The 26,179-nt window shown below is 48.4% G+C and overlaps 1 protein-coding gene across 48 annotated transcripts in view; it reads left to right on the forward strand.

The window, feature by feature from the left end:
- KIZ (kizuna centrosomal protein) overlaps window positions 1-26,179 on the forward strand; it is a 103,958-nt gene that overhangs the window by 69,629 nt on the left and 8,150 nt on the right. For 23 of the 48 annotated variants that reach the window (XM_085575652.1, XM_085575654.1, XM_085575657.1 and 20 more), the window contains 16 exons: window positions 941-1,059; window positions 1,737-1,980; window positions 2,168-3,386; window positions 4,424-4,687; window positions 6,968-7,030; window positions 7,600-7,704; window positions 8,376-8,523; window positions 10,432-10,524; window positions 13,886-14,126; window positions 14,420-14,503; window positions 15,210-15,426; window positions 18,791-18,904; window positions 20,702-20,837; window positions 21,542-21,686; window positions 25,036-25,178; window positions 25,686-25,785. In XM_085575652.1, coding sequence (XP_085431778.1) covers window positions 4,566-4,687; window positions 6,968-7,030; window positions 7,600-7,704; window positions 8,376-8,523; window positions 10,432-10,524; window positions 13,886-14,126; window positions 14,420-14,503; window positions 15,210-15,426; window positions 18,791-18,904; window positions 20,702-20,837; window positions 21,542-21,686; window positions 25,036-25,178; window positions 25,686-25,785 — 1,711 coding nt within the window. In that variant the 5' untranslated portion in view covers window positions 941-1,059; window positions 1,737-1,980; window positions 2,168-3,386; window positions 4,424-4,565. Of the gene's footprint in view, window positions 1-940; window positions 1,156-1,736; window positions 1,981-2,167; window positions 3,387-4,423; window positions 4,688-6,967; window positions 7,031-7,599; window positions 7,705-8,375; window positions 8,524-10,430; window positions 10,525-13,885; window positions 14,127-14,419; window positions 14,504-15,209; window positions 15,427-18,790; window positions 18,905-20,701; window positions 20,838-21,541; window positions 21,687-25,035; window positions 25,179-25,685; window positions 25,786-26,179 lie in introns of all 48 variants that reach the window. The other 25 variants (XM_085575660.1, XM_085575650.1, XM_085575661.1 and 22 more) reach the window with 15 other exon arrangements.

Genomic DNA, 26,179 nt, shown 5'->3' on the forward strand with positions numbered 1-26,179 from the left:
GCTCCCAGGTCCAGGCACTCAGCTCCAGACCTCTGGCAGAAGTGAGACTGGAACAGAGGCAGCAACCAAGCCATGCCTAGGCAGGAGCTTGTGGTCCCCTACAGTGTGAGCTCAGAGCTCCATGCTTGCTCTCCTCCCACACGGCCCTTTTGCTGATCCACTCACTTTTATTTTCCAGAGTTGCTGCTGACCTGCAGGTGTTCCTGATGAGACACAGATGTGGTGGGCAGTGTTTGAATGCTGGGGTGTGAGGAGGCCAGGGATCCTCCAGGGACCCTGTGTTTGCCTGTGTGTCTGTCCCAAGAGCCGTGCCCCACTGCCCATATTGCCAGATCCTAGTTCCTGGCCCCACAAACCACACGGCTCACCCAAGTGCCTCCCTTTGTTTCAAAGTCTTGAAGCCTGGAGCACTTGTTGAACCTGACAACGAGTGCATCAAAGTGGATGACAATTAGGAAATAAATATCATTTGAGGCATTTTTGGGCAGAATCCAGTCGTACCTAGATGGGCTCATTGCTGTTGTTATCATATTGAATATTCCTCATAGCTGGGATATTTGTGCTGTGCAGCAGCATCCGTGGCACTGCAAACATTGCATTATCTCACTGTGCAAAGGCTTCATTAATCAAACCAGACAATGGGCCAGACACATCCCTTTGAGCTGGGATCATCTGGGCTTTTCACCTTGTCTAAACGCTTCATACCTGTCAATGCAGGCAGCAGCTCTTTAAAACCGATTACTCTGAACTGTGTGAGTGACAGGAAAATGTCTAATTCAGTTAAAAGAATTCCCCAGTTATTTTGTATTCTCCCTTTAATTTTTCAGGGTGGCTTGTAGAAGCTAAACTTTATTTCAGTCTTTCCATCTGTAGATGAAATCAATCCAGTCATTTGTCAAAATACTAATGGAAGAGCCTGATAGATTTGTGTCCTTTAAAGCAGCAGCAGCAGCAGTAGCAAGCACTGAGATCAAGCAGGATGGAGTGACCTGGCCAAGCCGTGACCCTGCTGGCAGGAGCTGCAGAGTGGACAGCAGAGGGAACAGCTTCATCACGAAGGTGCTGTTCTCCTGAAAGAGGATCCTGTCAAAAACATGGCTTGGTGCAGGGGATGGCATGCCAAAGGCGAGGTGGGACCTTGTGTGCTGGGAACAGGTATGGGTGCAGTGTCCCCTTTTCCGCACTGCAGCACTGCGTGCTCCAGGCGCAGAGCTGGTAGTCAGGCACAGGAAGTCCCGAGAGACCCTGGAGGGATGGTCTCCATCCCACATCTGTGAGGAGGGGAACTCGTGGTGCCTGTGGCAGGCTTTGCCTTGTGCTGGGTTCTGCCTCCTCAGGTCAGGCTGCAGCTGAGCAGGACCCTGGTCCCCCCAGTCATGGGACCCCAACAGGCACTTGTGGCACTGAGCTTGGCTATGTGTTGTGAGCCATTTCTCCCACTTGCAGTCTGGTCACTGCAGGCCTGAAGGACATACTCGAAAATGAGCCAAAATACCCTCTTCTGAACAGAAATACACTAGAGCTGGTTCAGCTTGGGGAACAGGAGCTATGGCACAGGGCGCTCACGAGTGTGAGGTGTAGATGCTTTCAGGGAAGATGAGAGTTGGGCCCTTTGGCTGTGAGTGGTTGGGTTTGAATGCAGCCTCTGGGATCACATCTCAGAAGGCCTGAATTCAGTTCTCATTTTTCCAGGGATGGGGAAATTCAACATTGTCTATCTCCTCTTTCCTCTTCAGACAGCAATAGACACTTGAATGGAGACTCCTCATGTTTACAGCCTGGTCACACAAGCGACTGAGACCCGAAATCTCTCATTCATGCTATACCTGCTTCCTTCTGCTCATGGAGCCTTCTATTCTGCACAGGACACTGGAAAAGTACTTGGAGAGGGTGGAGAAGGAAGGGAGCTTCCTGGAAAATGGTCTCTAAACGAAGCCCTTCCCTGTGCCGTGGCTTTTCTGGGGCTCATTAATATCAGTGGTATGTGCTTATAGCTCAATTCTCCAGGATTAATTAAAAATCCACGGACAGTGACATGCCTAGGGGCTTTTCAATTATGTAACTTGGCTTTGGCTAAGGCACTTAGATTTGTAATAAACATGACGTGCTTTTAACTGCTGCAGTCTCCAGGTTTTTGTGTACTCAGCCATTGTGTTCTGCATTCCAGGTTCCTGCTGGAGGAATTCTGTCACCTTCCCCAAGGCAGCAGATCTGAGGCCAGACATGGTGTGTGCTGCTTGTGCATCAGACACAAGTAATAACAAGTTTTGAGGAACTGTACCACTTAATAAAAGCATTTTACTACATTTAAATGTATTAAAATGTGAGCATTAAATTCAACGTGCTAATTACTGTTCCCAGGCATTGCCACAGACAAGAAATGGATCCTCACAATTGCTCTGCTGAGATCGCTCACTGCTGTTACTGCTCTTTGGTTCCTGGTGTGCTATTAGTGCTCTGCATTTGGGACTTAAGTCATTAACAAAAAGGCCTCGTATTGGGCATTATGTAAATTCTATATGCTTCCACACAGCTACTGGGGCCTGTGCTATATGTCTCATTGACAAAAAGAAAAGCAAATGCATTTGGCTCCTCCCTGGCTTGTGGGTGAGGGATCTAAGGGGTCCTAGGCACAGAGAGGGAAAACCTCTTCCTAACACATCTCTGTGTTTCTGCAAATCCCTTTCCAAGGCAATTTGTCCCCCTGCAGCTTGCCACATGTCCCATGACACCTTACCATGGACGCCAACAATTCCTGCTCTTTAAGGAGTTTCCCACTTTTCTGGGAGCGAGGGGCTTCCCATCCCTGCAGCAGGCATGTGCAGCACGTGGATCCATTGCCCTGGAAAACTGGGAAAGCCTACCAGGGGTCTCTGGTAGGTGAGAGGCCTGTGGCCAAGTGCTCAGCTCTGTGAGGTCAATCCCGCACCTTCTGGGATATGGTTACAACCCAGAGGAAAGGGGGATGCTAAAGGACACGTGGCTGCCTTCCTAAATGAAAAAGAGTGTAAAGCTGTTCAGATTAGTGCACATCAATCCCTGCGCTAGAATCAAGAGATGCTTTGGTTTGGCAGCACTGGGGACAAAGCCACCATTTCATTCAAAGTGTATTTAATGTGACAAAAGGAGGCAGCTTCCTTTGACAGTTTTACAGCTCTTATCAGATTACATCAAAATTAAATTAAAACAATTTGAAAGAAGTGTGAAGTACTGCAGGGAGAACACAAACAAAACACTCCTCTTTGTAGGCTTTCAGGGAAGAGACCACAGTCCTTATCAGGGATCGGAGGATGGAGATTATTCTTGAGTCAGTTCTGAGCCCAGCGGCTGCAGTGAACACCGAGACACAAACGAAGTGGGAAATACATCGGGAGGACCAGGATAAGGTTCTTTATTTCCTTGTTTTTTGTTAAATAAATCGCAGAATGCTGAGCACTGCTGTGATTCAACACCCTCAAGCTCTAGCTCGAGCTCCATAGTGAAAAAAACCTCCCAGGGCTGCCCAGGAGACAAACTGTGCAGCCCGATGGGTCAGGGACCATCAGCCCCTTTCCACCAAACCCTCAAAACTGGAATAAGGCTTCCAGATTTTTCAGTTTGGGAAAAAGGCTTCCAGTAGGCTCAGGATTTGAGACCGTGCTGGAAGTGCTTGGAAGTTTTGCAGTGTTTTAGGTGCTCTTTTAGCGAGCACAAATATTTCCAAAAGCAGGCCCAGATTTTACCTGTGGGCTCTTGTGAAGGTGTGAAGGAGACACCCAAAACACATCTTTGCTTTCAGTAAACAGAAGAAAGGGGGAGAACAGTCTTCATGACAAATGCTTTTTATGGAAATGCAGTACTAAAAGGCTCCCAAATCCTCTGCCGGGTATTCCTAGAGTGGGAAGGCTCTGACTCAAGCCAATGTTCTCCACACTTTGTTGAGCTGGGTATTTAGATGGACATACAGGGTCTGAGCCAGGCTAATCTGGGGGCAGTTGGGTGCCACTACATCCATTCTGGAGCTGAGCTGGAGGCTGCAGGTGTTGGAAACACCAGGAATGCTGCTGGATCACCAAATCCTGTCGAGGAACCCCAAAAAGCTCCTGATCCCCCCAAGGCCAGGGCATGTCCCCAGATGGAGCCTGCAGCTCCAGCTGAGCTTTCATGTGTCTGTTCTTGGACAAAAGTTCTTACGAAGCGTAATTACTGTGATGATCTCACACTAATTGTACACTGATTGCCATCCTAATTATGCTTAAGCATTTCACTGCTCTCTGCAATTTTGTCTATTGATGTATCGCTTCTCCTTCATTTCACTTATTCCCATGGTATTCAGATTTTATTGGGGCCCTGGAATTTAAGCGCTCATTTGGCAACTTCCTTTCAAAGAGATTGAAGTTTTTATTTGGAAATGAAAGGCGGGTGTTCTGTTTTCATTCTCCAGCTGCAGATGTGGATGCAGGGCTGGAGATGGCTGTGGCTGACTGCAGCTCCTCCCATATGAATTTTGGAGATGTGACAGCACCAGAGGGACACAGTGGCATTCCAGAGGACGAGGAAATCAGGGTTTTGTTAACTTGAAAACCATGGTGTGTACAATAAACTCGGCAAAGGCAACTGTAGTTGTTCAGCAGGTCCCAGATATTTTTTGGACTGGCGCTTTGCACATTCCCCCGTTTCCAGCGACATGGATCCTGCGTAGCCCCAGGTATATATAATTATTTTAAAAAATCAAAACAGAACAAAAAATAATTTAAAAAAAAAGAAAAAAAAAAGAAAAAAAAAAGAAAAAAAAAAACCCAAAAAACAAAACCCACAAAATCTTCAAGACTTCCAAGGCGCCTCTGGGCGGCGCCCGTCCGTACCCATGGCCACGCAGGGCGGCACTTCCGGGGTTCTGCGCGGGGCACGGCGGGAGCCGCACGTGGGCGCCGGGAGCGGGAGCGGGGCCGCCGGGAGCGGGGCCGCCGGGAGCGGGAGCGGGGCCGCCGGGAGCGGGAGCGGGGCCGCCGGGAGCGGGAGCGGGGCCGCCGGGACCGGGAGCGGGGCCGCCGGGAGCGGGAGCGGGGCCGCCGGGACCGGGAGCGGGGCCGCCGGGAGCGGGAGCGGGGCCGCCGGGACCGCCCCCGAGCACCGGCGCCTCCGGGATGGGCAACCCCGCGACCGCCAGCCCCGCAGCCGCCCCGCGCCAGGTGAGCCGGGTCCCCCCGCGGGGTGATTTGGGTTCAGTTCCCACCCCGGGCGGGCGGATGCTTCCCCCCCCCCACCTTGTTCTCGTCCATCTCCTTCTTTTTCCCTTCCATATCTAAGTTCTGGAGGTGCTGGGAAGCCAGTCACAAAAAATTCAGCTCCGGATCGCTGGACCACCCCGGTAATCACCTCTCAGACTCTCCTGGCCGGGGTTTATTTCCTGATGCTGGTCCCTTGTCCAGCTTGCACATGGCAGTGCCCGCGTTCCCGGGGCACTGCAGCCTCGGGAGGGTTCGTTTCGCTTGCCTGCCCCAGGAGACCTTCCCTGGGTATCCCTGCCTGCCTGAGTGGCTGCTGCGGGCTGGCCAGCGGGGTGCTGAAAAACCTCGCTGGTGGGGAGGGTATGGGCTTTGAGGAGCTGAGGAACGCACTGTGCTCCCTGCGGGATGGGGGAGTGGGATCAGAGGCAACGGCTGTTCACATCCATCGGCTTCTTCATCCCTTAGGATATCGGTCTTCTCCACTGAGGCAGAAAAATTACTTGTAGAAGTGTAAAAACAAGGTCTTGAAATCTGCGTTTGCTTGGCTGTCCGTCGCATAACAGGAAATTGAAGGGATGAGATCCCAGATGGAGCGTGGCTGTTAAATTGTGCACATGACACGCAACCCTAATCCTGCTCCAGGCGCTGGCAGGATCATGTGGCTAAAACGGGCGCCTTGATCTCCCAGGCAGAGCAGCAGGAAAGGTTTTTCCTCTCTGCCTTCTCTGCAGGGAAACTGTGAGTGGGTGTGTGTTTAGGGAGAGCCCAAATCCATGAAAAAGTGTGCCAAGACATGTTGGGGTGTGTGATGTCCCCTTCGCTGCCACACCTTGCTGCCTAATGACGCTGTTCCTGAAGAGGCACTTGGCTTTGCTTGTGGCAGGGTTTGCAGTGAGAATCTGCTGGAAGCCTCTCTTGGTTATTTTCAGTTTTTCCCTGGGGCATGGTTGTTCATCCTCAGGTGCAATTTGGAACTATTCAATAATGGCAGCCATTGTGTATTCCATTTACTCTGGTCCCAAAACCACCTTCCCTGTGGGATGGCTTTAGGTGAGGTGTGAGTGACTGTGGTTTGGCATGTGTCCGTCCCACGCCTGGTGCCCTGGCGCTACTCCAGGCAGTTCTGATGGCTCCACAGGCATTCAGGATTCCTGGTGGACACTTGTTTCTGCAGCAGTGCTGCAAGTGGGGCTCACCTGCCTCTAGATGGACGTGGCTTGGATGCCAGGAGGGAAGGGAAATATGAGCTTGGTTTCAAGTTCTGTTCTTAAATAAAATACTTGGCTGGCATGTGGCATCTGTGAGCTGTGAGGGGTTTCGGAAGTGTATTCTAATGCATCTCTGTAGCAGGTTCAGGGGAGCTGTTCTGGGAACATCTCCAGCCAAGTGTTTCTTGCATGGAAGGGCATCTGCTGTGGGACTGTGGGGCAAGAAGGGGAGGGACGGGCTTGGGAACTGCCCATTGTGGGGTTCAGAAGCCTTCTTGGGCTGTCTGAGGTCTCTGGCTGTTTCGGTGGGTCCCATGTGGATGTTCAAACATCTCTTCCCTTGCCAGCAGCCCTGTTCCAGTGAGAACAGAGAGAGGGGGGAAAGCTGGGAGTTGTTCAGAGCTGGGCTGGCAAATGAGTCTGTAACTCCCAGCAAATCTGACCTCTCTGCTCACCAAGGGCTGTCCTCTGCAAAACCCCTTAGTTCTGGTATTTGGAGACCTCAGATGGTGAAATACTTTTATCTCACTGTATGTTGCTTTCTTCTAGTGGAGCCAGAAGGCTGGAATTGGGAAAGCAGAGAATGGAATACACAATGGCTGATCCACACCTGTAAGCTTGTTTAAAATCTTCTTAGGGGCTATTTTATTTTAGGTACAAAGGTTTTGTTATCTTGAAATGCCTTTAGAATGTTGTCTTGAAGGTTTTTCAGTAATAATACATTTATATACATGTTAAGTATAATGCAAAATTCATGTCTTCAAGTTATTGATGAAATAGCTGCCACAGTAACATAAATACCTCATTCTGTGGATACTAAAATCTTGGGAATAACAAATTTGCAGGTTGGCTTTATCCTATTTTTACAAAATCACCACAACTTAGACCATGCTGGAGAATCCCAGGGTCTTAGATAGTTGAAAGCCTTAAGAAGCCCTAAGGGATATTCCAGGTTCTGGTCCTGCTCTTTGGATTCTTCCTGCAGCTACTATTTAATGTAAATTGCATGGACAGTCTGTACAAAAAAAACCAAACAAACAAAAAAACAAAAAAAAAAAAAAAAAAAACCAAACAAATCCAAACCCTAAACAGCAAACCAAATCAAAATGAAAAATCCAGAAGTCCCAACAACCAGACATGACTGAGAAATGTCATCCAACGTTCCATTCCTTTCCTCAAAGGTGTTCTGTAAAGCTCCAAGGACTGAGTGCTGGGTGCGGTGGGAGCCCGTCTTCTGAAAGGGGCAGAAAATGCAGATACAAATTAAAGAAAAAATATCTGGACAGGTGGGGCAGCATCACATGTACTTTGTTTCCTGATTTTATTGGATTTGGTTTAATCTAACAGGTTTAGAGCTGCAGTTTCTCTGAACCTCTCAGGGGCTTTGGGTTGCAGTTTCTCTCCTGGCTGAAGTGCAGCTGTGAGCCATGGGCATCTTTGGGTGCCCATTTCTCTGTGTTGGCATGAATGCTGTGTGGCTGCCCTGGAGGCACATTAGGAAAGAGATCTGGCTCGAAGGGAATGTGGTTTGTAGGTGGGAGAGAACTGGTTTAGATGGATTTCCAGTGCCCCTCTTGGTGGCACCATGGATTTAGGCAGCTGTGAAACCTCAGTTTCACTGTTACTGTTTGAGTGACTTTCAGAACACATCCCTCTGTTAGTTTTCATTTTGATTTAATGGGGTAGGAATGACTAACACATAATCCATTTAAAACAAGTTACAGGAGATTTTTAATGTGTTTACCCTTTGGAACACCAAAGCCCCCATGTACATCTTCAGATAAGTGGCACTTATATATTTATATAAATGTAGGTGTGTGGAAGAATGAGTCTTCTCCTTTTTGGCATCTGGGGCAGCTCCCCCTCAGTGTTGGTGTGTGTGTCTGAGGCAGAGTGATTGTGATGGATGCTTCTGGTTTATTTTTGCACCTTTAAGTGCCTATTCTTTGCCCTGCAGAGTGAGGCAGAGGCTGCAGAGACGCCTGGAAGCTGTGTCAATGCGGCAACAGCTGGCCCTGCGCCGGAACCAGGCCCTGTGCCAGGAATTCCTGCAGCTGGAGGCTCACATGGAAGCCACAGGCTGGGAGAACATCCGGAAGATGGAAGTAACTTCCTATAAGACTTGGTCTTGGGTATTTGCTGTTGTTATGCAGGAATCTCCTGGTAGGTCCTAGAGCTGGAAGCAAACTCCATTGGGGTCTGTATTTCAGCTTGTAGCATAGACAACTCTGAAGTACCCCAGATTCAACAGATGCTGTAAGAAAAAGCCAAGCCCTGGGGTTTCTTGAATCACATTATTATTATTATGTTGTTGTTGTTGTTTTTGTTGTTCCCTAAGGTACAGTTTGGCATGTTGTAATGTGATGATTCCAGGTTTTTAAAAGTGAAATTGCAACGTCTGCTTATATGCCACTGATGCATGGAGCCAGGTTTTTGAGGGAGCTCAGTCTGAGAGGGAAATGAGTACATTCCTGCTTTCTAAGAGCAGTGGCACTCCTCAGAAACACTTGACTGTGTTTGTTCCTCACACTGCAGTAGCCCAGGTAGCACCTGTCAGATCTGCTGACGTTCCCAGAGCATCTTTACCTGGCTGCAGTGCAGTAGCTCAGAATTCAGAGCTTGTCCCTGGGGTGTGCAATTCCCTGCCTCTGATTTTTACTCGTTACTTGAAGCAGAGCAGGAGAGGGGCTGTACTGCAGTGCCAGCTTTCCCCTGCTGTTTTGAAGGGGTTTTTCCTCCTCAGCAGCCCTGGTGCACACCAGTGTGCCCAGTGTTAGGGCTGGTGGTTCTGACACCTGCTGCAAGTCCCAGTCCCAGTGCCGCAGGTCAAGCTGCATGTGGGGTTTTTGTTCAGTCCTTCCATTTTGGTGTTCCTGTGCCATCCATTTTGTCTTTGTCAAGTTACAGTTACTTTTTGGAGCTGCTGAACAAATGACATCTCCTCCATGTTAGTTATGGAAAGCAGGAGAGTTATGGAGCACGCAATCATTTAATCTATCATGGAAGTACACAGAAAGAATTTATTGCTGTTTTCTCTCATTTTTTTCCATAGAGAATGCCCTTTAGGAGTGCTTTATCATAACTCTGTGCACATTTATTACGTGGCTGTAGCTCACAAAATTCCTTTTGTTTCTGAAAGATGCACTTTTGCTCCCTGTGTTTGGTCAGTAATTTTTAGGAGTATAAATAAATTCCCTTCAGCTTTCAGCAAAATCCAGGAGTTACATCTGAGTTTCTTTTGAGCATCTCGACTCCTCACGTGGTGAGGTTTTGTTCTCTAAAATTCCATGTGAGCAGTTCTTACCTGGGAGCCAAGAGCGCTGCTGGAGCAGAGGGCAGAGGTGGGCGAGTTAATTGTATGAAGGATTCATTCCCTGTTCCCTGATGCAGCACTGGTCCTGCAGTGCTTTCAGCCCTGCTGTGCTGCGGCTGCTGGGGGCTGCAGTTAGGAGCATGCAGGATTAATTGCAGGTACTGCCTGCGTGATGCCCAGCTCTGCTCCCAGCACTGCTCCTATAAGCCCCAGAGTGTGGCAAGCTGTGTTTGGAGCCTTCCCTGCTGGGCTGCTCTCTGGAACATCTGCCAGGGATTGTTCCTCACAGCAGTCATAAGATGGGGCATGAAAAACACATTGTGGAGCTTGTTTCATCGCAAAGCACCCAAGTCATTGTTTGGAGGCAGCAGCAATACTTCGGTGCTACAGGTGCTGGTTGGGATACAATAAATACAATAAATATGAGTCAACGAGTTATTGCTGTTCTGTGGGATTCTAAATGATGGGGATGAATAAATGTGTATGAAAGCCCTACAGCAGATTGTATACAGGCCACGCTGCTTGGGCAGGGAGTGGAAAAATGAGAAGCAAATGAGATCCCTGTTTTTAAATATAGTCTGAGTTAAAAAGGCTGTAGGGGCTTTGCATTTAAAGGTGCACTTTTTGCAAAGTGGTGTCTCTTGGGTTGGGGGGGGTGGTTCAGCCTCCAGTTTTGTGTGACGGATTTGTTCCCTTTTAGGAATGGCATGGGAGGGAAATTAAAAACCTGTTATCCCTTCAAGAGGGCAGCTTGTCAGCAGGAGGTGACAAGGAGGAAGGACCCAGTGAGCAGGTAATGGGGGGGAAATGGGCCTTATTCCAACGCTGTGCTCTCCTCTGAGCTGCACAGCCTTTCTGTGGGGATTGCGATGCTGGTACATGCAGTATGAAATAGTGTGTAGCACATGAGAGAAGGAGAACCACCTGGGTAAAAAGTGTAATAGTTTCATCCATAGAGGCAGAATTTTAAAAAAACCCTCTATTTGCACACGTCTTCTTGTTGGCTTTTATAATTCCTGTGCTGGATGGTGCGGAGATGGTCGTGACCGAGGAGGAAATGTTCCTAATGAGGGATATTTGCAGAACTGCAGCTGAGGAGCCGTGTGCTGTGTTTATAATTTTGTGTGTTTTGACCTTTCCTCAGAAGGAGCAGAAGGAGATTGCATATCTAAGGAACAAACAAAAAGACTGACAAGGAATACTTAAATATCTGCTGCCATATATCTGCAGTAATGCAGGCTCCTAATCCCTCCTATCTCCATATAAATGATACAGTTCAAGACCAGGGCTGTTTTCTCCACTAAAAGCAGCAAAGCTCTTTTAGATGAAATGTCTAAAAAACATCTTGTAATAACTTGGAGCATGCTGGCAAGAGTAGTCACTTGTGACTGTGTGTGGAAGCCCCTCAGCCAGGCGGCGCCGGAATAGGCAGGACAGGAGCATCACTCCATTATTCCAAGGAGCCGGCAGCATGCGCCTCCCTTAGGCTACAGCATTCATTAAGGAAAGCTTACTGGGCTGAAAGCTGGGAACAGATGATAACGGGATATGATTTTCATATTTAATGCATTCCTTGGAAGAGTGTGTGTGCTGCAGATTGATAGAAGAATCAACTGCTACTTTACTAAAAGACTTTCTAGTTTGCCCTATAGCTAGTGATGGAATCATTCAGCCAAGAAATTAACTTTTTCCCCTTTTACCTGCTTTATGTATCTGCTAAGCAGGCTGCTGGCTGCCAGGGAATGTTATTATGCAGTTAAATGTTTGGTATTTAAGACTCTTATCAGAAAAGAAACAGAGGCCACACTATTTTGTTTTTATAGTAGGAGGAAGGTTTTTGGTTTCCTTTCTTCAGTGTATTAGCAGTTGTTAATCTGAGTTTATAGGAAGTTTTCCCCATAGATTAAAAAGTTAAAAACCTTAAATTTGGAGTATTCTTTAAACTGTAATACACAAAGCAATGAAGCCTAGCAGCCTTGACCACAGGCCAGCCTGTGGCAGGGTGCAAATTGTGATTTGAATTGGGAGGTACTGTGGGGAAAGGTGCGTTTCTTTTGGAATGTGAACTGTCCAATTAGGGCAGGCAGTATGGGAGATGAGATTTTCAGCTGCTGGAGAAGTTGTCATGAGTACTAGAGCATCAAAGGCCTGTGCTGTGACTTGAGGGTTGCAAAACTGTGTGCAGGTTTTGGGCACTATGACAGTGTGATGTGTACCCAAAAATGTCGATTTGTGTATAATAATGGAGTGGATTATGGATTCCTTTATCCCCTGTCCTCTTCCTCCTCTTCATCTCCCTCCTAAAAATCAGAGGTAACCTCAGCTGCATTGTGCATTTTTGCCATGTCCCTGGGGTGTGTTTCAGCCCTTAATTCTGTTTTTTTCACTTCAAATGTGCCAGTTCTTCTGTCCAAAACACAGGACTTAATTCTCAGTGATGTGGCACCGAGTCAGTCACAGAGAGCGTGTGCAGTCAACACATGGGATGTCCAGGATACAGCTTGTGGAACTGGTTTTATTTCCCAGCACTGGGATTTGGATGGTTTCCTTCAGGCTGGTTAGTGTGATGATTCCCTCAGTGACATCTTGAGAGGTCATCTCTGTGCCCAGACCAGCTTTCTACAGATGGGCAGTATCTCAGTGCTGAAACACCTTCAGGAATGTCTGGGACATTTCTGAGCCATGGGAAATGTGCCCTTTTGGGCTCCTAGTGTCAAGGGGAGTCCTTAAGTTCAGCAGTCCCACACTGAAGAGCTCTTTCCTGGATGGCAGAGCTGTACAGCCCAGGCTCCTGGATCCTCTGTGCTGGGAAGTCAGCTTGGAAGCTCTTCCTTGGAGCCTTCAGAAGATTTTGGACTTGGGCATACTGGAATCTCCCAGGAACACCTGTGGGTGGCAGAGTCCCTTCCCAAGGAAAGGGATCGATAGGAATGTGTGCTGTGCCTGTGCCTATTTGTAATTCATTTGTTTTGGAACACTGCATCAAGGAGCTGCCAAAGCCATGCAGGACTGGCAGGAGACATTTGAAAGCACCAAATCCCGTGCCCGAGAAATATTTAGGAGGAATATGAGAGCAGTGGTGATGGAATAAGCTGTGAACTTAATCTGAGTGGCAAACCTTTACTACTGCTTAAAATGACTTCACTGCTTTTTGTTCTGCTTCTTGTTACATGGAATTTGAGCTTTTTTAAGGAACCTTCATCACAGAGCAGACAAGATGCCTTTGTTTCCTTTCAACTGGGGTTTGCAGCTGACTTGGTGTGGGAGGAAGAGGTCAGGCAGTGAAGGAGAGGGGAGAGGTGTGGAGATGACTGTAAATTGTGCTGCTGGAATTTGGGGCTGGAGAGGAAGCCCTGCTCAGTGTGAGCACTGGCATTACGATGGCTAATTTTGGCTTTGCATAAACTGGCCATGACCCTACAGCAGTCATGGTGACAGCAGCCACTCCTCCTAAATTGTCCTGATTGAGTAGGTTTGCAAAGGAAAAGAGGCAATTGTTAAAACAAATGGATTTAGCAGCAGAGTGGCTGTATCCTGGAGCTGGTTTTATGCAAGTTCAACAGTCCTTGGATGAAAGTGCCATTCAAAATGTGTCTGCTCTGTGTCCCGTGTCACCTGGTGGAAAAAGGCCATGTCACTGCCATGTGAAGAGCAGGAGGAAGACAGTGAAACTTGAGTTTTGCCTTGTTCCATGATGTGAGGGAAGTTGGATCTGCTAAGTGATTCACAAATGAAACACAATGGTCCCTCTGGGCTCTAGGCCTTATGGGCAACTCTAAATGAGGTGCTTTGGTCCAGGGTCTCCAAACCTGTTTAGAATCCTAATCCAAAAGATTTGACTCTTTGTAAAATCCAGTCATCATTTAGGTGGGTTTGAGTCCTTGGTGTGTGGGGTCCCTTTTGGCTGGGCTGAGGTGCAGGCAGCTTCTACCACTAGATGTTTTGGCTCATGGAGCTTTGATGTAACCTTGGGCCCTCATTTCACACTCTGATGCACAGACTGTGTGCCAGGGGTTGTGTAATACTAATGCCACAGCTAAGTCTTGAATTCTGTGACACTTTTCTCTTCAGAGCCCAGCATGTCACCCTTAAGAAGTTCAGTGTGCCGCACACAGTTTTTGTCTCCTTCAGCTGTGTCCCACTGTGTGTTTTAGGTACTGTGGGATGGAGGACAGGTGGAAATTGGCACCAATACAGCCATGCCAGCAGAACTGGGCTATCCAGCAGCAGCCTTGCTGGGCTGCCCCACATCAGCTGCCTTGGCCACAGGAGGTTTGGGCTCGCAGCAGGAGCTCCCTCTGTGCTCCTCGTCCTCTGATGGGCTCAATCCTGAGACCGGCAACGCTGCTGGAGAGAGTGAGGAGGGAGCAGCAGGACATGGGGACCTGGCTGCCAGTGAGTGTCGCCCTGATTCTTAAAGATTTTCTAAAACCTCCTGAGTTTACATTCTGTTAAAAAACTTTCCCACACATTTTCTATAAACAACATATTGTTTTGCATTCCTTCATGGGGGTGGAAGAAATTGATATACTGGTGGTTTGTCCAATGTCTTTAGAAAAGTAGCCCATTCACTCTCCAATCCACTGTCACCTTTAGAAAAATATAAAAGTTAGAGTCAGAAAATAAACCTTCTTCTTTTTTACCTTGCCATCACAGTGGCTTGTGTTGTACTTTCTCGTGTCCTATAGCGACAAGTGAGGAAGGCTTTGAGCAGCTCACCTCAGCTTCTGGTGCCAAAGCAGCCCCCCCCGCGAGGCCAGGAAGTGATCCAGGTATGGCAGTGGTATGTGTCCCTGTCTGCCTCCACCCCAGCCAGAGCCTGCCCACAGCTGCTGTTCCTCCTGCACCTCTGGTACTGGGCTTGGAGCATAGTGGCTCTTACTCATTTTTTCTCTCTTTGTTCCTTTCTTTCTTTTGACTCCGTTTCCTCCCAGGCTGCTCAACAGGACAGGGAAGGATGTGCTGGGGGCTGATCCTGGTCAGGGGCACCGTGAGGGAAGATTTCCTCATTGCTGTGCCCACAGAGGCCCTGGCATAGTCTGAGCCTCTCTGAAGAGGTTTAATATGAACCTGGTTCACCAGAGGAGTCACTTTGGGATTAGGCTGATTCCCTTCTCCCTCAGAGCTGGTGCATGATAGCTGATTGATTCCCCCGGAAGTGATCTGGTCAGGTAGCTGGTCTCTGTGCTGAGGTAGTTTTTGAGAAATGCCAGGTTTGTTCCCAAACCCCAAAGGCTGCAGCCTCTCTGGACTCCCCCTTGTGAGAGGAGCGTGGAAGGACAGGGGCTGAGGGCAGGAAAGCCCACAGACAAGAGGAGTGGATGGATGGATGGATGCTCTCTCACACGCGGTGAACAATGTGGATAAGTTTGGTTTCAGTCCCTCCACTGTGAGCTACTCCATGGTCCTGCTAATGTTTTGAGAAGAATAATTACAGTTTTTATATATTTGATTTATTATTTTTTATTGTTATTACAGGGTCAAAGCCTAGCCTGAGCAGCTGGTGGACTCGCAGGGAGCGGAGCAGAGCCAAGCTCCCGGTCCCTGCCAGTGCTGAGGAGGAGGTGAGGCCAAATGTTCCCAGCTTGCAGCAGGAGCAGGGCAGGGATGCCCAGGCTCCAGAGTGCTCCCTGCTGCCCCCACCGAACCCTCCCGCAGCCCAGGAGGAGCCCTTGGACAGCTCAGCACCACACAGGTACCACCTCCCTTTTCCTGGATCAGCTGGCCTGGTCAGGGCAGTGAAGCTCACACCAAATTCTCCCCTGTCCTTTAGTACATTGTACCTGTGCTGGGCATTCAGGGGCTTCTGTCACCTCACTGGCAAGTGAAGGATTTGTTACTGAAATGCAGATTATGTTATTTAAATATACAGAAATCTTATTCCAGTCACACTACTTGGTAAAACTTGCACTGGTTGACCTGTTTGAACATTTTGTTTGGAAATAGAGTAAGAGAGGATGAGGACGGTGCACTGCAGACACAGAGCTTGTCCTCTGCTGCAGGATTTTGTGGCCAACAAATGCAGCACAAGAGCATCAGGCTACAGCCATCTGTGCAGGGTTTTCAGCCCCACAACGCTCTCATGAGACAGGGAAGTCCCTGTCCCAGTGGGCCAGTGCCCATGGGGAGATGGTTCCCAGAGCTGTCCCAGGTCACCCAGGAGGGCTGGCTCAGATCACTGGGGAGGGCTGGCAGGTCTGTAGTGGGACACTGTGCAAAGGAAACAGCGCTTTTACCCCTGGAGAGCAAGTGCTCCTATAGGAGTTATCTTCTGCCAGTTGGTTGGTTTTCCCATCTTGGTTGTTTGCAGTGTTTAAATCTGTTAATGTCTGTTCCTCGGCATGTTGTGGTGGTGCTGATGTCAGTGCTGGTTTGGGTATTGACACCTGAGCAGAAACTGGCGGCCATGGGCAGAAGCTTCCATAACTTTATCCTTTCCTATTTGCATTGGGCTGTTGCTCACTACGGAAACATCATCTGATTTACATGTAAAAAGCTTTCCCCCAGTCCTCCCTTTGTATCCCACCTGTTAATCGCAGCAGAGCAGGCAAGAGCACCGAGTGCCTGTCTCTGTGAGAGGAGTCGGAGCCAGCAGACTGGAGCGCCAGCAGTTTAACCTTGTGTTCCCCCCCCAGCGAGGCCTTGCTGTGCAGTGCCTGATGAGACGCAGAGCAGCTCTTGAGGCCCAGGGAAGTTATACACAAGGTTTGAGTGCCTGCGTTGTCCCCGGTGCATGGCTGGAACTGCGGCGCAGAGCTCTCCTCCCGTTGTGCCAAGCTGAATGCCTCTGCTTCTCAAGGCCACGGAAGTGGGATCACCACTGCTTGCTGGTGCTGCAGAAAAGATACAGGTTTTAATTTGCTTTACCTGAAAATGAAAAGGCAGATCCACCAGCAGGAGTGGAGGACCAGCTGTTCCCTTGTGCTCACAGCCAGGTGGGCTTTCCAAGGCACCTGGAATGCAGCGTGCACACTTGAGCTTTGCAAAATTAATTGGCCAAAAATCTTGTGGAAAAGCTTGCAAGTGATTAGTATATGAATTTCAATTTGTACATGTTACACAAAGTATGGGAATGCAGCTTCCTCTGCTCTGTCACACCACAGATTCACAACATGTATCCTTCCAGTCCCTGTGGTTTTCTCTTGCAAAATTCCTGTGCTGGCTGAAGAAATGTGCTAAAATTCACCAAATTCTGTGTATTTGTTGCCTTAATTTGAAATATCTGGACTCTCCCACTGCAGCAGTGTCACTGTGGTATCAGAAGGAAGCATTGTTCATATGTGTCTGGTGAATTACCTGAAATGAGTACAAGGGATGATGCTGAAAGGAGCAGAGACCATGGCTGACTCCAGAGGCATAACCAGTCCTTATTGTGTGCCAGGAAGCCACGAGTTTTTATCTTTGGAGTAAATGCCTCTCCTGCCTTACTGCAGAGATGCCAGCCTCTGTTTTTTAAGGAGTTTTGGGTTTTTTCCCCTGCAATGAAGTGTTTGCAGTCAAGGAAGGGAGATGTTGTTAGGAAAGGTGATTGAGCAGAAGGTTTTCATCTTGTTGCAGGTCACAGTAGGGTGCTGCAGCTTTTCTGCCTCAGTTATCAGAACTAGTGATTGTTGGGCAGTAACATCAGTGTTCCGACAGATCAGAGGCTGCTCTCCTGCCTTCTCACACCCAGCCCCGTAGAAAGAGCCTGGGATGGGTTTCCTATCAGCAGCCCACCGGCACCACGGGGGCTCATGAAGGCTCCTGGTGTCCCCTCCCGTGGAGCTGCTGATCCAAGGGGAAAGGCTCTGTGTCCTCTTACCATTCCCTACAGCATCCAGCCTTTTCTTTAGCCCTTTCTAAACCTGGGAGGTGGGGGGAGAGGGTTTTTGTGAATTAATGTGGAGAAAGATGATGACTATTTTAAGGCCTAAGCTGAGGGAGTGGAAAAAGGCAGAGCTAATGCCTGTGCTGCTTCAGCTGCATTGAGGAGGACTTAGCACAGATGGATTGTGCATTACAAAATGTAACACATAATTCAAGCTGTCAGCTTAATCAGACTGTTTCCAGGAAGCAACCTGTAAAAGAGAAGGACCTCTTGTTTGCTGACCTCTGATCCGTAGCCTGCTGCAGATTGTCATGCATTTTGTTTTTCTTTATGTTGGTGTCCCTTCCTTCCCCTTCCCTTTTTATTATTGTATCCCTCTCGAGTGGCACCCTGGAAGGACCACCCAGTGGGAGGAAAACAATGGGAAATGAGCCGGCCGCTGGAATACAGGGTTTGTAAGGCTGGGGGAAAAGAGAAAGCACTGTTTAACTGCCTATGTGATCTCCCGGGCATTGTTTTGCTTATTAAATGTCTAGTAAACTCGACTAAAGACACAGCAGCCCCCACTTAATTGTTCGCTGTTGCCCAACACTTGGAGGGAAAACACAGCTTTGGGCACAGCTCAGCACGAGTGTGCAAATGCTGCAAGTTTTTGTGCACAGAGCTTCTCCCGGGAGGCAGAGTAAGCCACGGTTAACTGTGGAAACATGTCAGCTCCTGCATGTGGAGAAAAGAAAGAAAACTCTCTTTTGCCTCAGCTTCAGTGTTCATTGCTGGGGAGACCTGGGCTGGGAGCCCCACAAAGAGGCAGCCGGGGGCCTGAATAGCCATTTACACCTCTGTCCCGGGATTAGCCCGCGGTATTGTTTCAGTGGTTAAGTCCTCATTTGCATCATTATAGAACTGCAGCTTCATCAAAACCCCTCTGAGGTTCCAGGCCTGTCCCCATACCTGTTGGTGGTCACCAGATTTGTTTCACTTGTGGAGGTGAAGGAATTAAAGTGCTCGGCACAGGGATAATTTCCATGCAGCGGCTCAGCCCGGGCTGATTTTTGGATGGTTTGTTTGCTCATGTGCCTCTCCCCCCCCTACCCCCCCCACCCGCCTCCTTCCTTCAGAGCTGGGGAACGTGGTTCTTGCCATTTGGAAAGCTCAAACGAAGCTGTTTATTTCCCAAGGGGTGCGATGGGAATGCACTGAGGAGCCCCGTCACACGCCGTCGGTCACTCCCATGCTGTCTGTCCATCTGCAGGCCCGGCGGGCTCTGCCATGCACTGCAGCTCCCGGAGAGCCTGGTGGAGACGACGAGTCCCCGGCACCGGGCACTGTACCAGGGCCAGCCCTCGGCGACAGCGGAGCTGCCCAGGTGAGTGAGTGCAGCCCGGGTGACAAATGGCCCGTGCCAGAAAAACACAGTAAATGGAGCAAGAGGGCAAAGGGAATCCCCAGAACTCGCCAAAAGCAGTGGCAGAGAGCCCTCGCTGTCCTTCCTCAGCCTCTGGGCCCCTAAGTGCAGAACTAGGAATTGCTGGTAACTTCATTGACGGCAATGTACAGCCTCCACAGACTGAGACTCTTGTAGGCAGTTTATTGGAGAATTCCTCGGGAATTAGGGAAGAGGAGCCCCAAACAGGCCTGCCCCCCAGCTTGCCACTGGAGCTGGCTCCACTCAGGGGATGTGCTCAGCTTCTGTCTCCCTGGGAGGCTGCGCCTGGTATGTTCCAAGTGCTGAGTGTGACCTCCCTGACCAGTCCCACATGTGTCACCAGGGATGTTCGTTTGTCCCTCTGGCTGTCCTGTCTCCTGGGATGGGCTGTGCTCACAGGGCTTGTCCCTCCTGCTTTGTGTTGCAGTGCTCGTGCTGGGGCCAGCCGGCTGCCTCAGGGTGACCGTGAGGTGATGGAAGCCGCGGTGCTCCAGCAGCTCCAGGCTGTGTCCCAGCATGCGCTGAGCAGGAGTCTCCCACCAGAGAACCCTGGCGAGGCCATGAGCAGAGCAGAGTATGAGGAGCACACCAGGTACAGGGGACACAGAGCCTACAGGGGTGAGGAACATCTTTGTCTCTGCCCTGGATCTGTGCTGTCCCTCTAGCACTGAGGCAGCCAGGCCTGCACTGGCAAACAGAGCCATTGGAGCATGGAGCCTTGTGGCACTTGCAATGGGAGCATTCAGGAGTTCATTTATTTCCCTCCCATTCCCCAGCCGTGGCCCCTGTTCCACAGGAGCAGGCCCAGGGTTCCCCAGCTCATTTGATCCACAGTGTCTCCCACTCTGGCAGGCAGGGAACTCCAAACACCTCTCAGCCAGCCATTCCCAGGATCTGAAAGTAAGGACAACAAATGTAATTCTAAGAAGGAAATTTTTCTGTTTGAGACAGAAGATGCACATGGCCTTTGAAAACAACAAAGTGCAGTTATTCAAAATGGGCTTTTTTTTTCCCCATGCATATGCCACAAGGACAAGTGACAATTACTTTTTTTTCAGGTCTCTTTAACCCAGGAATGAAAACAATTTCCATTCTGTCTTGCTTAGCTTCTATCTAGACCTCCCTCCCTGTTGCAGGCTCCGCAGTGCTCAAGTGCTGGCAGGATCAGGGCACTTGTGAGCGCTGCAGAAGGGTCTCTGCAGTACCTGCCTCTCTAGCGAGGCTGATATGCCTGTGGGCACCAACAGCTCCTTGTGTCTCCTGAATGGTTTCTTAGGGACAAACACTCTTGGAGTTAATTGGAATTCACTTCTCTGAAACTTCACTGGAGCAGCAGGAAAAAAAAACAGCTTTGGCAAACAAAAGGATTGCAGGATTGAGATTTTCTACATTAAAAGACACCTGAGATGCTTTTTTTCCTTTTCCTTTTTTATTCTTTCTGAGCAAAAGACAAGCCTGGGGCAGTGGATGCTGGGCTGTGCCCCAGGGAGTAAGCAAGGCATGATGCTGAGACCAAGGTTGTGCGTTTGAATCCTGAGCCTTAGGACAGGGCCCACATGATGATGATGATGATGATGATGATGGTCACCCCTGCCCATCTTGCAGAACTCGCAAGTGCCTTCCTACATTTCCTACTTCGAACATTTTTAAAAGAGAAAGTGGGAATTAAGGACCAGATGGGTTGTGGCTTTTCCCAGAACGTGTGGGTTGGGTGTCTCACTGAGGTTTGTTCCTCAGGGACACGGACGCACCGCAGAGTCTCCTGAACCACCATGGCTTGTTCCTGAAGCAGCACAGGGTTCAGTTCCCGGAGCAGGTGGCAGAGATGTTTGAGCAGCTGCTGGCTTCAGAAGAGGAGGGGCAGGACGACCAGGTGGGCACTGGCACCTTGGGTAAATCAGGGGCACTGGAGACTCTGTGCCCTGTGGGATGTGGTGGTCAGGGCAAGGGTGGGCAGTCTGTGGTTAACCAGCCCTGGGCTCTCAGGGAAATAGGTCCAGTGTTTCATCCCACACGAAAAGGGACTTTTTAAGGTTCCCACCCTTCATGCCAGTCAGGCACTGGAACAAGCTCAACCTTTGCTCTGGTGCAAGCCATCACAAGGCTTCTATCTTCATCTTTCTCTGTGACTTTTTATCATGAATTATGTATTTTGACTTTTTTTAAGCAGAGTGAGATTTGGTGCTGAACACACAGAGCATTTTATAAATGATAGCACATTCATGATTTTTCTAAGTTAGTGCAAAAGTTTATAGCCCACTATTTAAATAAATCAATATAAATTGTATTCCATAGGCTGTGAGTGCCTCAGCCCCTTACTGTGCTGTTAATCCATTGATTTACTAAACAGTGAGAGAGTTCAGGCAGAACATAGACTAGATTTTACAGACTCAAGTCTGTATTTCTGTCCCAAAACCAGCCCCAGAGGACCACCCTAGATGTCAGGTGGTAGAACATCCAACAGAAACACCCTGAAAGCAGATTACCCTGGGAGTGTAGATTAGTCTGAATGCGGGTTGGAAAACACTCAAGGGGGAGGATAATAGAGCTGTGGCTGTTTCTGTTTTGAATGCTCAGACTGTGCTGGTGCTGAGAGAGGCCCTTCCAGGAGAGTGTGGGGATGAGCCACCTGTCCTGAGTGATGACTCCTCTCTCGGCCTGGCATCGATCCCGACCAACGATGGGGAAGGAAAGCAGGGGGAACTGGCACGGCAAGAACCAGGTAAGGGGTGTTCCAGTTCTGGCTGCCACTCCAGGTTCCTGCTTTGGACACAGGAGTTCTGTTCAAATCCCTAGGGGCCCATGCCATAGCCACTGGTAGATCAATGTTCATTTGTGATGGATTTGGGGGATTTTCCTCAATATCTCAGTATCGTTTGTGATTCTGGCTTTCCAAACTAAGTGATGCCTGCGGTGGTGGTTTTTTCTGCAGGAGAGAAAAGGCCAAGTCCTGTGGCCCCTGTAAAATGAATCAGTGAGTTCTGTGCTCATGTTTACAAAGCATCTCCCATTTAGGAACTGGGGGATGTATTTGCTGCCTCTCGTGACAAAGCCAGACCACAGAAGGAATTGCCGAAATGAAAGGGCTCATGCGGGGCCATTTCCCAACTCAGGACGTGCCAGTGTCGGGGAGAGCCCAGTTCGTTCCTTCACACAAGGAGGGAATACATTATTCCAGTGATGGCAATAAGCGAGCTCCAGCTCGCTTGCTCTGCCCCTGGAGCACCCCTTCGGTCTGGCAGCAGCAGGCAATTAGGCTGCTGTGCTCTTTGCACAGCAAATGCAAACAGCCTGCTCCAGGCTCCGAAATCCACGCCACTGTTATGTGCAGAGGCGACCAGACTTTGATTTAATCTAATTTTCTGCAGTGAGTCTGGCACACACCACTGCCACCAGGCATTGCTGCAGTTTGCTTGTTTCCCAAATCCATGGGGTCTTCAATTCCTCGGGACATTTGGTTGGTTTGTGCTTCTGTGAGGAAGCTACAGAGAAGCAGGGTAGCAAGTTCCCAGTGGGCACTGCTTTTATGAGCAGTAATGGATAGTTTAGATCATTAAAAAGAGATAACAAAAGTAGGAAATTAAAGGGATTGGGGCTTAAAAGCAAGCAAACCGGTCTGATGGCTGCCGCTTTGAAATGGTTTCATTATGGTGTGTTCATATCCAGAAGTCACAGGCTGGAGCGAAGATGAGAGCAGGCAAGAAAGTGTGGTGGGAAAGATTCCCATTACAGGTGGAAGAGGTGGCTGCATATTAACCTCAGGCCCAGCATTCGACTGGGTTATACAATCACACCCTGGCGGCTCCATGCCGCAGGCAACTTCAGAGGGAGCTGCTCGCCCTGAGTGCAGATTAAATGTCACATCACAAAGCCCACGTTGGCAGAAACAAAGGTGGGGAGCACGGTGCCTCTTTAATTCCTTGTAATCATGTTCCACGACTGCACTGTGTGAATATCCTCTCCTCAGGCCTGTCAGGGCCCACTGTTGGAGTTACAGGGGTCAGTCTGTGTGGTGGAGATGCAGGAATTAAATGGCCAACTCTAGAGGGTGCTGGTTTGATTCTTTCCATAAGTAATTGACTGGGGATCATTAGAATAAGCGTGGAGCAGATCCCTGCCAGGCAGGAGCTGTGCCTGTGCCAGCCAGGAGCTTCCTCTCTGCCTCCCATACCAAAGCTGCCTGATAACAGTGGCTCCCTCCAAGCAGTGCCATCACTGAGGCTTCCTGACCTCTTCTAGCTCTCTCATGGAGCAGACCTGCAACTGCTAATGCTTCCTGTGTGTAAAAATGCCAAGAAGCTCCTCAGCCAAACCCACTAACACCAGTTCCAGCCCATCCCTTGTGAGGGAGCTGTCTATGGTGTCCCTCTGCCTCTAAGGTGAGGCTTGTGACACCTCACTTGAAAGCCAAGCTACTCCTTTCAGACATGATTCATCTTCAGCCTGTGATCTTCTGGGGGCTTCTTAATCCCCTCCCCTGCTCTCCCTGCCAGGCAGCTGCTCGTTCCCTTTTATCATCACCATTTGCTGGGGCTCTGGAGTCATTATGGGCCTAAAATAGAAGCTACATGTCTTGTATATTGGCTTTTGGGCTCAAACAACTTGTTTTGATGGGTTTAGATGAACTGATACTTGATGACCATCCATACACAATTGTTTTGCTGTATGACTTTTCTGAGCTTAAGGGATACAAATTTGGCTTATTTTTTTTAATTTCAGTATTTGCTGCATTTTTTAAGTGTTGGTTTGAAACACCAGAAGCCTTTTGGGGCTTTGGGGTTTGATAGACTTCATTGTGAGAGCTGTGTGGACACACTTCCAAGCAGTGTTTAGGACGGCACTTTGGGAACACTTCTGGAGTTTTGGTTCATTTTTCTTTTACTTCTGATACATAAAAAAAGAACCAAAACATTAATTTGCTTGAATATCTGTAAATATTCCAGAAGTATTTGTGTTGATTCTTTAATGCCCTCTTCAGAGCTCATGGGAAGCCACCTGTGAATAATGGGCGTTAAAGGGATTGTACTTGGTACTTATGATTGGTACTCTGGCCCAGAGAGGAGCTGGCTGATAGCAGTAGTCTCCTGTGGTACCAAGTTATGTGAGAATACAGGGGAAGAGCAGGGCTCATTCTCAGCTCCTCCACGGATGCTTTGTTTTTTATGGGGAAGATGCAAAAGAAATTGTTCCTGAGGTAGGTGAATAATGTGAGATTAAGAAGGATAAAACCCATTATTTCTTGTTTTGCTGGATGACTGTTTAAGAGTCTCATTTATGAGTAGGAAATTGCTGATTTTATTGAAGGGGCAGGTTTGTTAAATCTTTAACAAAACAAGATTCTCTCTCTTCCCTTCACTTGTCTTTGATTTGAGCAGGCATTAAGGCTGTAGAGGATTTGAATAAAAATGGCGTAACTGCTCCACTCCTTGGGCTCTGCTTTACAACAGCTGGAATGTCACCCCCAACTGCTCTCCAGGTCTAAAATCTCCTGTAAGAATAAGGAGGAAAAGCCCTGTTACAAAGAAAAAAATCAGCCCTTCTTTATCTATTATATAGGAACATGAAGGAGCACAAGCTGGATTCTGCCTTCCTTTTCAGGCCACCTTTAATGAGCCAACAATCATGCAACCACTTTTCCCACACCCACATGTCCTTCCTGGTGAGGTCCTCTTTTGAGGATTCTGAGGTGCTGCTTGGAGTGCACCAAATGGAGGCATTTAATAAGTCTCACTCAACCTTCTTCTCTGTTTGATATCATATGATATGTTTGGGATGGAAGGCCAGCGCCAGGTTGGACACTGCACTTAGGTCAGTCTGGATGATGCCATCCAGCAGCTCATGTTGGACACTTAAGTTCCTAAAAGACCTCTGAGTCTTTCTAACGTTGTGAATTCTGGGTGGAAATTCTTCATCCATCTCTAAGCAGAGGCAGCAGCAGCTTGAGCGCTGGTTGGGGAAAAGGCAATGCCATATGCTGGGATACCTCATGGGAAAGGGGGGATAATTTTTTTTTTTAACACCCTTTATCTTTTTTCCCCTCTCATTCTTGATTTTTCTTTCCTCCTGGGCAGGCTCTGGCACCTCTTTGCTGGAAGTGCCTGAGACCAAGCAGGACTTTTACCTCTGCAATCCAAGTGCAGAAGGGACTGGGAATGTGCACAGCCAGTTAAGAAGTGGAGAATCCAATGTGGACAGAAATACTGAATTGTCCTGGGTAGGGACATTGGTGACAGCAGGGCTTGGTTATAGTTTCAGTGCTGTAGATAAAAACATATATATAAAATATATGTATGCAAAGCAGCCTTTTAAAGTGGGATTTATGCTTGAGCATCATGTGCTTTGGAAACGAATACAAAGATGAGCGATTGTCTGACTCCAGTGAATGAATCCATTTGCCTTTTTTTTTTTTTTTAAATCAATCTTTACAGAATGGAAATGAGATCCACAGAGCAGGGGGAAAGGGAAGAAAGGAAAGTGGGGATAACAGATTTTTAAATAGCTGGGTGTTAGGCTGTTTAAGTCACAGAAATCTCAAGATATGTGTTTAATTTTTGTAAGATTTATTTATTTTTGTCTAATTCAAGACAATGGTTGAAAACACAGAGATATCAAATAGCATTGACAGAACTGTAACATTCCAAAATAATCTACATTTGAGATTATTTCTTCTTAATGTAAATGGGAACTTGGGAAGTTCATAGTCCCTGTTTTTCCTGCACAGGTGAGGATCATGGCCACGACAGTCCCGAAGGAAGCAGCAGTTTGGGAACACATTTGGAAAGCAGCTCCTTGTCGGATAGAAGCGCTCCTCCCTTCTCCAGGTAAGGTTGCAACACTGGAAATGGTTCCATGAGGGAGAAACTCCAAGAGTAAAGGGCTGAAGCACCCCTGATTTATGTTTTTACTTGGACCAGGCTTAAGGTTGCTGTTTCTGTAATCAAAACCACAGGTTTGGAACACCACAGGATATGAGCTCCTCATTGCTTTTAATCCTCTTGCTCCACAGATTTTTAGGCTGCTGTGGGTGAGGCCAGTTCTGATTCTGCAATTGCTGTTAAAATCACAGAAATTCTATAATTCAAACACATTAAATATGAGCTGTAACCGAGCATTGATGACTGGCATTGCTGCTTTTTTGTGGAATTAATTCTTACCATCTTAGGTTAAGTTGTTTTCTGGAACTTTGAGAATGATGAGCCAATGATTATCCTGCCT

The sequence above is a fragment of the Lonchura striata genome, chromosome 3 (genome assembly GCF_050655825.1).
Source record: "Lonchura striata isolate lonStrDom1 chromosome 3, ASM5065582v1, whole genome shotgun sequence".
Lineage (NCBI taxonomy): Eukaryota > Metazoa > Chordata > Aves > Passeriformes > Estrildidae > Lonchura > Lonchura striata.